We start from the raw sequence: 13,667 nt of genomic DNA on the forward strand, positions 1-13,667 counted from the left end.
TGAGCATGGGACATGGGCCTATATGCCGCTGCATGTCGAATACCAATGAATCGGGACAATAATTATGTTGATTAAGATTTGACATGGGCCTATATGAGCAATGGGTAGTAAAGATTTCTAATATATTAATTTACATTGTACCCTATATAGTATTTTAAAAATATAAAATAACAACATATTCAAACTCTACACATTTTTCTAATCAAATTCGATATATAACATGTTTAAATTGGATTTATGGTTTAAAAAATATTGTTATTTGAAATTACATATTTATTCTGAATAGACTATGGGGTTATCAAAATTATTTAACATGTAAAATAACAATATATTCAAACTCTACACATTTTTCTAATCAAATTTCATATATAACATGTTTAAATTAGATTTACGGTTTAAAAGATATTGTTATTTGAAAATACATAATTATTTTGAATAGACTGTGTGGTTATTAACACATATGTCGGGGGTCTACGCAAAAGTATATAAAACGAATAAGAACCACAGTCCTCTACAGGCCAGATCTCGTATAGTGTCACTAGTGTTCACTAACCCTTTGTAATGTGGTCTCTGGGGAATGAGCTCAAAGAAGAGACGGTATTCACTCATGACTGCTTCAGCATAAGGGTCGATATTGCTCTTCTTTGGCATCTCTTTCTTTCCTTCACCTCCTTCATCTTCATCCTCGTCAAAGCTTTCCTTCCATTGTGAGAAAAGCCCACAACGCATAAACTCTTGTAGCTCCAGAGCAAGTTGCCCGTCCTCATTTTCCTGATCATCATCAAGGTTTATAACTTCACATGTTGGTTCAAGAACAATGCATTCATCGTCACTCTCAGGCTGTGGCAGCTCATCACATTTATTAATCTAACAATTAGGATCCTTTTGGAGATCATGGGACTTCTGGCCGTCAAATTGCAAGGAATTCTTCTCAGGATAACCGACAATGGAAGGTCCGTCATCGTATTGCTGGAGACCTTCATGGCACTCGCTTGCAAATGACATACTTTTCTTGTGCATATCACCGTTTTCAGAGGGTTCATCTCGTCGTTTTCTGTTCCCATTCTTTCTTTTCACCGCGGTTGCATTGGAGTCCATATAGCATGGACTACGGTCTAGAACAATCAGCTCTGTTTTGACCTCTTGAGCTAGCTGTTGCTCTTCTCTGGTGTGTTTTCTGTTATCTTGCATGGTACATTCTCCAGATTTACCAGCTGTTGTATCTGCATCCAGTGGAGATGAGCCAGTACCGATTTCGTCGACTGGCCTAACATACCGGTCAGCTTCCTGGTGCGTCACGAACTCGTCATTCAACCACGCAACATATTCCTTGCTAGCAATGCCACGTCTACAGATACCAGGCACCCACACCTTGATTCCCTTGGAATCAAACCCATGTACAAGAGGAAAAGGCGCATCCTGATCATAACCGAGCTGCCTCGCGACAATGTGGGGATTGTACATTGCTGAACTATCCATATTATCCCCCATACGATCGACTCAACACCGCCTGTCTGATAATCGCAATGTAATCCTCCAACCACTCTGGCTTATCCTTACCTCCGGAGCTCACCAAGAGAGTTTCCTTGCTGAATCAATCAGGTTCAGACCAGTCGAGCGAATTGCGCAGGTAAGGTCTCCACTTGAAACAATCCTCTTCCTCTTATGTGGTCTTCCTCTTCCTCCGAGACCAGTAGAGTGCCCGGACATTGGAGAGAGGGGACTCCGGCGCTTTCAGCTCCGGCGGCTGCAGGCGGTGGTATCGCTCCCACATCCACACCTGCAGCAGCCAGAGCGGCGCCCAGACATAAACGCGGCCGCTCGCCCCCTCTTCCAGCCCAGTAGTGACAATCCTGTCCATCTCGGCGTAGAGATTCACGACCACCACCGGCCCGAGCGCGACGCGCTGCCCGAGGCTAATCTGGGTGGCGAGTGCGAACACGCGCTCCGGCAGCTCGCTGCCCTTGGGCCTTAGCCTTGTGGTGACGAAGAAGGCGAGCCAGTAGGCAAGGAAGCCGAGCCGGCGCAGCTCGTCCTCCTCCCCGGGGCGGATTCGGCTCTCGAACCACTCGAGCCAGACCTCCGCGGACACGCGGCGGGCCTTGCGGGCGCAGGGGTGGAGCGCCCTGATCTTCTCCTTCTCCACGACGAAGCGGGCACAGATGTCCTCCTCGGTCGGGGTGAGGGGCTGGCTCAACGGGGCGCCGGAGGGGGGCAGGCCGGCGAGAAGCAACGCGTCCTCGAGGGAGAAGGTGGCGGGGCCGGCGGGGAGGCGGAAGGCGTGGGAGCCCGGGTGCCAGAGCGAGAGCAGCGCTGACAGGGCGTGGCGGTCGGGGGTGACAGCGGCCGTGGAGGTGGCGACGGCGTCGTGGACGCCCGATGCGCGAAGGACGGGCGCGAAGCCGGGGACGGTGAGGAAGGTGGGCCCTGCAGCTCGCCGTTGCGGAGGACGTAGCCGTCGGGGGCCGACATTCTAATCTGTGGCGGGTCGGGGCACATCGGCGGCACCGGCGGTGTGGTGGAGTGGAGCGAGGGTAGGTTTGTGTAAAATACGAAAATAACGGTTCGGGCTCACTTAAAGTCGGACTACGGGTTGGTTAACGAAAACGACAGGGTGTTTTTTGTAAAATGACCACGACGGAGTGCTTCTATACTACTAATAAAAGATCAAACGAAAACTTCTCTAGGTACACACAACTATTACCCCCACAAAAACAAACACCAATCACCACCACACAATTAGACAACAAATTACAATCTAACGGCCTTCCACCATCCACGCAGAACCACCGTGTGCATTTACCAAATAAACTAAGGCTGACCGTGCTCCACCTCCTCGCTCAACCCGCTCGCCTCGCGCCCCCGTCGCCCCCGCTCAGGCCGCTAGCCCACCGCTTGCCTCGCGTAACCGTCGCCGTCGCTCGACGCTCGCCTCACGCAGCCGCCGCCGCCGCCCCCGCTCAGCCCGCTCGCCCACCGCTTGCCTCGCGTGGCCGTCGCCGTCGCCCGACGCTCGCCTCGCGCCGCCGCCGCCTCGCGCCGCCGTCGCCCCCGCTCAGCCCGCTCGCCCACCGCTTGCCTCGTGTGGCTATCGCCGTCGCTCGACGCTCGCCTCGCGCAGCCGTAGCCGCCGCCGCCCCCACCTCACGCGACTGGAGTTTGGAGGTGAACCGTCGCCAAAAGAAGGTGGCGGATGCGGAGGCGCGTCGAGCGCGCGTCACGAAAGGCGGGGAAGCGGAGGCAGAGGAGCAGCAAGAGGGAGAGGAGCGCGAAGAGGGTCGATCGAGGTGGCCGTCGGGTGCTGCTTCGTCGTGGCGCGCGGTGGTGCCAGCGGCCGGCCGCTGCCGCCAATCCAGCGCTTGCTTTTATGGTGGATCGAGAGACCGCTGCCCACCTCCAGTCTTACTCCACAAACACACACATCATTTTTTGGATTTGTAGCATCATATCCATCCTTTCATCTTTGTTCTCTGTTGTCCGATGTCTTTCATTAAATTTTTATTTTCTTCCTGCAATAGTATCAGACACAGTTCTGGGGATGTATGCTAAATATAAAGTAGGTTGACTGCAGCGAAATGTAGTTAAACAAACATGCACTTTTATTGTATTGTCACTTGTAGTCGGATATAGGCACTAACAGTGGTTGTGGGCTTTTTGGTTACCTTGTACCACTTATCCAGTCTGTCACATATCATCCATCATGTCATGCTTTCTCTTTATGTTATCTTCTTGTTTTTTTTGCGTGGTCTTTATGTTATCTTCTGTCATTGAATGATTTTCATTTTGTTTGCTGAAATAGTTGTAGGCTGAGTTGTTCTCTGTGTTTGAGGTTAGGTTGATTAGAGTGAAATGTAGTTATAAGGAAAAAAACAGTTTTAACTGATGATAATGAATGTTATTCTCTCCATAGGCATGCCTTCTGGATTGATGGACAGGTTATCCATGTTCAGACGAATAGTAGAGGTGGTCATGCTTATTTCCCTTCTACTCTGCATGCAGAAGTGTCTTTTCTGAACATTGTGGTCATGCTCCACAATTCAGATACTGAGATACTACTGCCAATTAGTGTAGTGATACACTATTCATCTACTACGGGTGCAGTTCTTTGTGTTGCACTTCAATTCGTGCATATCTTTGTATATTCTATTTATTTTATAGTATTTCTTTTGAAATAATATAGAATTACATGCAAAGCTCTACAACTGCCTTCAGTATGTGATGGTCCAATGAGAAAGAAATGCAAGCTGACGGTGTTGCTGATGGGTGGCACTAATAACCCCATTGTCCTCACTCTTGCATCATTATTCAAGCTTACTTTTTCCTACAGCAAGAAAGAGGATGTTGATAGCTACTCTTTTGTATCTAAAATAATACCAATTATCGCGTTGAAAGGAAGATTTTGTTTGCTCTACTCTCAGTTGACTGAATAAACAAGTGCATCATAGTATTATTGTCTCTATCCTGCAACATGACTACAATGGTGTCCCACTCAGGATATACAACTTCATTAACTTGGGGCCTACTGTATCGATGGATGCCACTATCACCAGTCATATGTGTTTCATTTCCTCTTCTGTCCTAGGTATATGTACAGCTGCAACCTTGGCGAGTACCGACAATCAGACCGAAGATATGAATGTTAGGTGCAAAGGGTTCCAACAGTTCAAAAGATGAAAGTAGGCACAACAGTACTAGACAGTATTTCAAGACCTTCATTTATGTGCTCAGCGATATGTGACGTGTTCCAAATATAGGGAGTGTACTCCTACATCACCATCATTACTATATGTTTCTTCTTATAAATTGCTATTTACAGATGGACAATCATAATCCAGCACATCTCCGTCGGGAACCGGAATAGGTTCCCTGGTTAAGGACCCGACGAACACGCCAGATCATATTCATGGGAATGAAAATCCCACGTGTGTGATAATGGGAGATCAAAATTCAAAGGATGCTCAAAGTTGGTACTTCATTTGTGTGTGTTTTTGTAGGAATATCCTTGTGTGATTGCTACTAGCTCTACTGAAAATCAAATGTATCTTATATTATTGCCGCTTGGATGCAAGAGATTTAGATTATTTTCGTTGTACGCATTTGGGATTCATATGTTAAAATAGTGTTATTCCTGCTATTTTACAGATTACTCATGGCGTTGTGATGTAGGAGTGTTGGCAACTATAATTCGTCCAGCGTTTACTCTGAAAGAAATAAGGAATTGTTTTGTAGTCATAGCACTTCTTGTGTTATGAGAGTAGCAAGCAAGTATTACTTTTGATGTGATGTTATGATATAGGAACCATATGCAAAGGTCTTTAAGTCGACTCTAATATCTTCGGGTTTGTAGTAGTAACAAATGATTTACAATTTTAATGTTAAAATAAATGTGTTTCTTCTTGATTGTCATAGTGCCATGTAAACAAAATACATTAGTTGTTGAAATTCACAACTACTTCTGATTTGATTAAATAGTATAAACACATTAAGTTGATTTACACAATTGTTTTAAGATGTATTGTCTTGTTTTCTGACTTATTTATTATTAATATAAAAAAGTATGAGGTCGCCTAAATTAAGAGAAACATAAGTATACATCATAAGTTTAATCGCCATGCGGATCTTTTGCTCAAATTTGTGCGTGCAAATTGTACTTTCCCTATGATCATGGACGTCCTATTCCAAAATAAATAGTGATGTTCTGGTTTAGCTTCTTTACCAAAAATATGGCAATGTGTTTTTGGTTCTCAGAATTTGGTTGTTTTTTGGAAAAAAGGAAAATGATTGCATTGTTGTCTACTATAGATGGTGTCTTTTATAAAGAAGAACTCACATTAGTTTTGTATACTAATTCCTGAATATTGGGTACAACCCTTCGATATTTTGAGTTATCATTTTCACTCATGTTTGAGCTGGCAAGTTCTTTCCTTGCATGCTTACACCTAGATGGACTCTACACCATGCACTTTTTATACAACAGTAAGTAGAATTAAATTCTTATACAAGACACATCGTATTTCAATTGATATCCATAGTTTCAGATTTTTAGTTAACAAAACTAAGTTGAAAAGTATGGTACCATGTCATATATCTGTGCGTAATCTTCAGGTTTGTAGTTGTTATTTTCTTACATTCACAATAAGTACTATAAATATATTGTAATAGGAGACAAGCTTGCTAAGTATCTTTTCCTTTTTAATTATTAATGCAAAAGTATTATTGATCTCCCATGTTGCGTGTTGACGAATGAGCAGCCTAAATGCCTTTTCAGTAATGAATCTTAGTGAAGACATTTCAAAGGAGATGGGACCATGTTGGACAAGTCAAATTATTGGGCTAGAGCAGTAGTAATTTTTATTGCTTTGTTTCTATATTTCCTTCGGTGTATTTCTACGTGTTATCAACTTGGAATAGATGATACTTTCACAGTCAAATTTAAAGTTACTCTTCCTTGCATTTTTTCTTTCAAGTTATTCTACAAAAAACATACCATGACGGGCATTGTTGTCTAATACATTTATGTTCCATTTTCTCCACCACCATATGCTCTTTATTTGTGGTCGTATTCCTTTTACCAATTGTCTATTCATTCACATTATATTTATTTTCTGCTTGTAGTATGTTTTGTCATCTATATTGGACCGCATGCTCACCATTGATCTTCTTTTGATAAACTTCTCATTGTTGCTCATATTACTGGATGACATCGAGATGAATATAGTGTCTAGCTTTATCTTCAAGTGTTGTGAGTGTCTTTAGTTGGATTTGAATTCATGTTTGTCGTGGTTTACTTACGCGGGTGTGAATCTTACGTTGTATCTTTGGAAGGAGCATTGGCCGAGACGTGCGTTGCACGTGCATGATTACTAGTTATTATTAGGGAAAGATATGGAGTCGTGTCCAAGAAGGACACTTGTATCCTAGGCCTCTCATATATAGTGGAGGTAAAAACACGATGTAACCTATGCCAACATAATAGCATGGGCGTGCAGGGGAACCGGCGGCGAGTGACGGCGCCCAGGGTGCGATATTGTGACGGTGTCACGGGGAGGAGCACCCGTAGTCATGCCCCGGGGATGTAGCCATATCGATGAACCTTGTTAACAAATCTCGTTGTCGTGCTGGTATGATTGCTTGGTCCTCAGATGATCGACGGTGTGCCTCGCATCTCCCCTAATAATAAAGCGCGGAGCGCTTCTGTCGTCCGTCGCGGTTATTTAACAAAAACGCCCCTCGCTTTTCCAGTATTCAACCCGCAGTCCTTTTTGAGTCAAAAAACGAATCGTTTTTTGCATTTTACAGAAAACCCCCTTATGTTCTCCACCACCGGTCCCTTATCCGTGCGCGTTCTCCACCACAGGGGGCGGCTGGCCGCGGCGGGGGAGCTGGGCCACGCGCTGGAGGCCGTGCGCTGGCGCACGCCCACCCCGACGTGCTCTACGTCAATGTCGGCGACGGTGACTCGGACCACGCGGGCGAGGGATGCGGCGCGCCAGAAGGCCCTGGTGGCCGGGTCGCCGAGGACGCGGCGCACGCCCCATGGCGCGCGGAAGGCGGCCTCCAGCACGGCGCGGTCGGAGGCGACGGCGCGCCAGAGGCGGCAGACGCAGGCCGCCCGTGCGACGTTCGCGGGCGGGAGCCGGTGCAGGACCGCCCGCAGGAGGTCGGCCGGGAAGTCGTGAGCGCTCATCGGGGACGGCACCTCCGGATCGGGTTTGGCCGGGAGGGCGTGGTCTCCGGCGCGGCTGGTCATGGCGACCGGAAGGAGGAGGAGGAGGATCGCGCGGGTGGATGGATGAGGGGGAAGAAGGCGGCGTGTGCGGTGGCGCGGGGCGTGGTTGATTGGTCGGCACGGGAGACGGAGATGTGGTTGGTCCTCAGGAGCGGTGCGTGCACAACTCCCGGACCGCCTGCTGCTGGCCACGGAGAGGCTTTAGGAGGGCGCCACTTCGGAGAGCAGTGCGGGCTCCCCGCTGTACACCTCCCTGAGGGCCATCATACCCGCGGGGGAGCAGCAGCAACAGCAGCAGGCGGTGGCGGCAGCAGCGGCCTCTGTTGGAGATGACGCAAAGCGGAAGAGCGGGAGGCGGAGCCGGATGATGGACCTGGGGAAGAAGATGGGGGACAAGCTGGAGGAGAAGCGGCGTCAGGCGAAGAAGAAGGGCAGGCACATCATCGAGAAGATGTGCGAGAACGCCAGGGCCAACAACATGGAGAGAACCACCGGAAGTTAGTTGATTAGCCGGGAGCAGCAAGCGCGCATCATCTTATTCTTTCATGCAAGCGCTGGAAATCCCGACTGAAAACATTTCCTCTACTTTGAGCCGCAGGTTTCCGATTCGCACGCTAGGCGGTATGTCTTGTTTCGCTCTTGATGATCTCACATTGTTGTAAATGGGGCTAATTTTGTGCTGTTTTTAACATGTGAACCAGATCGTCCATTTGTGCATGAAGATCTAATGATCCGGAGGAGGAAATCGCTGCGCGATGCCACTATACATCTGCTTGTGTGGATGACGCAATCTTCAAGCTCAGTGATGATGTCTATGTGAAGGTGAACCATTTGCACTGAGTTCTAATGGTTATTACTTAGTTCGTTCACTATATTTATTACTTGTACCGATTATTAATGTACTGCCATTATCTTCTTAGCTAGAAGGTTTGTACATGATTGCAGCGTATTAACATGATTAATACAGTTTGTGTTGCCATTTTGGCTAAGTTGATTGATGAAATGTTGTGCTTTTTTTGTTTCTGGCATGCTGTTAGCTTCCACATTCAATTTGTGACAACAAAATGCATTCACTCAGGATACTGTACTATGTATACCAATAAAATTTGCATATAAACGAAATTCTGTTAGATGATGCATGGTGCGTGATTAAAGACGTGCATGTAATAAATCAAATTCTGAATTTATTGATTGTTGATTGTCAAGGTTCTAGGTTAGTACATTAGGACTACAAGTTTGTCTTCTCTGGTCCCTCTTGCACCATATATACCGAGAGGCTTTATCATTTACTCTGAAAGATTTTGTTAACCTTTTTCACGTGTTTGAATTCACTCTGTGATCATGTGTTCTTAAATTATATCTTGATCCTTCTAGCTATTAAGTGGTTTCTTCCTGATTCCGCACCATACAGCTCTCTTTTCTCGTGTTCATCCTTCATTTAAAATGTTTAAATTTATTGTCCCATATTAGTATGTGTGAATCTGATCTGTGTTTCTTCGAATTTTAAGAAATGTCATGTCTAATGTTCAAGTTTTTTTTTTCGTTTGCATGAACGGTATAGTTCAAAATAGTTTGTATGCTATCATTTTCTTTGCATTCGCCTTCTAACAAGCTCTGTTTTAACGAAGTTTTCTAATCATGCTATTATTTTGAGTGACTGCAGGGTGGTCCGAATGAGGAAAACTACATTGGCCGGATTACAGACAATCTTCATGTTGTTCTTGTGCAGAAATGGGCTGTGGACATGAATGAATATGCTTGTGAAAGTCTAAAGCATAACCATCCTAGCACCGAGGCACCTAATGCAAACATATAGATACAAGTTCATAAGTCAGGAGCAAATCCTTTTTCCTTTCCTAAGATAAAATTTATATTTCCAATTGTTGCATCTATTACTTCTTCTTAGTAAGTTGTTGGTTATTTCCAAGAAGCAGTTTAAGTAGCAAGTTTTCTCGTTTGTTGGTTGTACAACACTAACACTAATTGACAGCCAGCCATGACCATCGATTTAATTTTATTTTTAGTTTCCTATTATTTTTCTAGCTAAGTGAAATATATCTGAAGCTATTTACACCCGGCGCAACGCACGAGCCCATTGCAATGTGGTTTTTAGTGGTATTATTTCAGGTGTCTAAGCCTATATTTATTTTTTTACACCCGATGCAACGCACGGGCCCTTTTGCTAGGATTGCAGCACTATGTTGTATCACCTATTTGTGAGATTGTAACTTTCCCTATTTTTCGTGACATTAGTTTAAAAAATTCATGGTTTTACACATGTTCACACAATTGTGTTTCAAAAAAATATGTTTGCACTTGTTTTAAAATCATAAGAATTCTAAAAAATCTATTTTTACTAAAAAAATATTTTAAAATGTACAAAAAAAATTAAAACATTCTTTAAAGAAAAAACATCTGTTGAAGGATTTTTTTAGAGAAATGTTCTGCTTTTCATAAACGTTTAAGATTATTAAAGAAGTGTTCCAATTTTAATGTAAACCTTAACTTCTATTAAAAATAAGGAAATTTTCATGTTTACAAAAAAACCATTGACAAACTATTCCATGCAAAACTTCTCTTCCATATGATGAAGAACGCTAAGTTAGCTTCTTCACGTCCAAACTTGATTCTACAAAAAGCAATAATCACTTTTACCTTATTAACGATGTCTATTAAATTGGATATATAAAATGGTGCACAATGAAATATAAAGCTGGTTGTGTCTCTTTCTTCGCACGGACATTTGTACTAGTTTATTCTAACAAACCTATGATATTTTTTTCATTTCGGTAAACATTGTGACGATTGAATATTTTTTTTGTAAAGTTGTCTAAAAAAAGCATGTTTTGCACACATCTGCTCTTCAGAGGGTGTTTGTTTTCACGGACTTATTGGTTTTGGGACTTAAAAAAGTCCCTATAAGTCCCACCTAAACCAAACACTAGAGACTTATTGGGACTTATTATGGTTAATTGGGACTTATGAAATAAGACTCTCTGATAGGAGCTTATTGGGACTTATTCTGGTCCCATTACGCTCGCACCGCCCTGCCCCGATCGCTCATGACTCCAGGACGCTCGCACCGCCCAGTCGCCGCCCCGCCGCCCGCCCGCCCAGTCGCCGCCCGCCCCGTCGCCGCCCGGCCGCCGGCCCGCCCAGTCGCCGCCGGCCCGCCCAGTCGCCGCCCGACCCGTCGCGGCCCGCCCGCCGCCTCGTCTCCCTCGGTTGCCACCTCGTCGCCGCCGCAGTTCATCTTTTCTGCAGGTTCAACATGAACTTATAAGTCCCTGTAAACAAACAGGTAGAAACTCGGGACTTATAAGTCCCTGTAAACAAACAGGTAGGGACTTATGACTTATAAGTTGGGACTTAAAAAAGTCCTAGGACTTATGAAACAAACAGGCCTCAATTTCTACAAGTAACAGGGCTACTAGTGAGCACGAACAGTTACGGGATGTCCCACAGGCTTTACAACCATGTTTGGCTTTTTCGTCCCCATTCAACAACCAAATACGATTGCGATTGCGATTGCGATTGCGATGCGAATAGATCCTTTCGTTTATTCTTGACGATTGACAGGCGGTTGATAATTGATCTGCTACTAATACAATCTTGTGAGTCACTCGGTGTCGGGGGTGGTGAGCTTGACGACCTGCTTGCCGACGTTGCGGCCATGGAAGAGGCCGATGAGCGCTCCAGGCGCGGCCTCGAGCCCGTCGGCGACGTCCTCGACGTACACCACCCTGCCCTCCTTGATGTGCGGCATCACCCACGCCCTGTACTCCGGGTAGAGGTGCTTGTGGTCGGGCTCGATGAACCCCTGCATCCGGACCCGCTTGGCCACGAGGGAGGTCATGTTGCGCACGCCGACGTCGGCCTCCTTCTCGCCGGCGGTGAGGTTGTACTGCGAGATGAGGCCGCAGACGGCGATGCGGCCGTGCACCTTCATGTTGAGCAGCACGGCCTCGAGCATCTTCCCGCCGACGTTCTCGAAGTAGACGTCGATGCCGTCGGGGAAGCGCTTCTTGAGCGCGCCGGCGAGGTCGCCGTCCTCCTCCTTGTAGTTGAAGGCGTCGTGGAAGCCGAACTTGTTGATGAGCAGGTCCACCTTCTCCTTGGACCCGGCGCTGCCGACGACGCGGCAGCCCATGAGCCTGGCGAACTGGCCGACGAGCTGGCCGACGGCGCCGGAGGCCGCCGAGACGAACACCGCGTCGCCCGGCTTCGCGGAGCCGATGTGGTGGAACCCCACGTACGCCGTGAGGCCCGGCATGCCGAGGACGCCGGTGTAGTAGGACAGCGGCACGCCGTCGTCGGGCTGGATCTTGGTGAGCATGGCCGTGAAGGGGGGCTTGATGACGCTGTAGTCCTCCCAGCCGGTCATACCCCACACGAGGTCGCCGGCGACGACCCCGGGCGTCGAGGACCGGACGACCTCGGACACGCCGTAGCCGGTGATGGGGGCGCCCGGGACGAAGGCGGCGGTGTAGGACTGGTGCAGCGGGCGGGACATCTTGGGGCGCATGTAGGGGTCGCAGGAGAGGTAGAGGTTCTTGACCAGCACCGAGCCGTCCTCGGCCTCGTCGACGGGCGCCGCCGGGAGCAGCTCCATGTGCGCCTCCGTGGGGTAGCCCTCCACGTAGTCCTTGAGGACCACCCGCCGGCTCTTGAGCTCCGCCATCGATCGCCGCCGCCGTGGGTGGACTGGACTGCGCGCGAGTCTGTGCAAGGCTACGGATCTGGAGCGAGTCGAGTTGGTTTGGATATTTTATCTTGCTTGGAGTTGGAGTGGATATATGATTGGCGCCGGTGCCGGGGATGGATGGATGGGATCACGAGGGCGATGGTGCATGGTGGTCCAGCTCCACGGACCATGGCGCTGCGGTGGGCGGTGCTGGTCCGTCCACCTGTTACTGTCGGTCCGTCGCTTCCCCACGGGCACCACGTGCCAATAATTGAAGCTGCACTCTGCACAACGTTTTCTTTTTCTTGTAGGGAAGAACTCTGCACATTTTTTTTTTCATCTTCTTCTAGGGAACAGTTATTTTATTGGCTCGCGCGCGTGCCAGTGAATTTGCTCGCGATCGACGACAACAACCTACAACCTCACAACCGGATCCAGATCCTCTAGAAGGGAAATCACGTAAGCTACAGTACCCTGACTTCCCTTGCTAGATTGTGGTAAATTGCAGCCTAACGTAATGTTTTACTTCCTTCATTTCAGTTTATAAGTCCGGGGCACGTGTATCTAGTTCATCAATTTGACCAACTTAAAAATAAATATATATTTAAAAAATATATCATTAAAAACTTTAGATGTTTTATTTTCTAATGATATAATTTTTATATTAAACAATAAAATTTTATATAAGTTAAATTGATGACCTAGATACACGTGCGTGCCTTCTAAAATGTGATGAAGGTAGTAGTACGAATAGTGATTACCTACAATCAATGACGCCCTCCTTTTTCTTTTTCATTTTTATTTGGATTCACAACAGATTTTATTTGAAAATTGGATATTTGCTAAATTGATTACCTACAATCAATGACACCCTTGTTTTTCTTTTTCGTTTTTATTTGGATTTATTAAAGATTTTATTTGAAAATTGGATTTTCTGTCAATTTTTTTGGACTTAGAACTTGAATTTATTTTTGATTTTCTTTCAAGTGAACTCTATCTTGGAAACGTTTCTAACCTAATCTCTCTCCCAAAATCTTGCCATGGCATAATTTTCTTTAATAGAAAAATATTCATTTTCTCTTTGAAAATGAGCATAAATCCAATTGAGTTGAATCTTTTTTGCATTACTTTTGTCTTGAGCTAAACTTTCTGCATGAATATTTTGAGGTTTTCTCTCCTGCCTAGAATTTTGGTGCAATAAAATGCTTTAAGTCATATTTCCTTTTTGTATTTAAACTATATTTTGGAAGAATT

At 46.1% G+C, this 13,667-nt stretch overlaps 1 protein-coding gene and 1 pseudogene across 1 annotated transcript; both read right to left on the reverse strand.

Annotated features, from left to right (window-relative positions):
- Positions 1-471: 471 nt before the first annotated feature.
- Positions 472-7,750, reverse strand: LOC123441430 (annotated as a pseudogene).
- Positions 7,751-11,263: 3,513 nt separating this feature from the next.
- On the reverse strand, positions 11,264-12,604 carry LOC123442778 (2-alkenal reductase (NADP(+)-dependent)-like). Its single transcript, XM_045118912.1, has one exon. It carries the CDS (start codon positions 12,408-12,410, stop codon positions 11,349-11,351), a length of 1,062 nt encoding a protein of 353 aa, XP_044974847.1. The 5' UTR covers positions 12,411-12,604; the 3' UTR covers positions 11,264-11,348.
- Positions 12,605-13,667: the final 1,063 nt, after the last annotated feature.

The sequence above is a fragment of the Hordeum vulgare genome, chromosome 3H, assembly GCF_904849725.1.
Source record: "Hordeum vulgare subsp. vulgare chromosome 3H, MorexV3_pseudomolecules_assembly, whole genome shotgun sequence".
Taxonomy (NCBI): Eukaryota; Viridiplantae; Streptophyta; class Magnoliopsida; order Poales; family Poaceae; genus Hordeum; species Hordeum vulgare.

Excerpts from the sequence above, each read along its gene's own strand:
- LOC123442778 (XM_045118912.1), bottom strand. The coding sequence starts at position 12,410 with ATGGCGGAGCTCAAGAGCCGGCGGGTGGTCCTCAAGGACTACGTGGAG.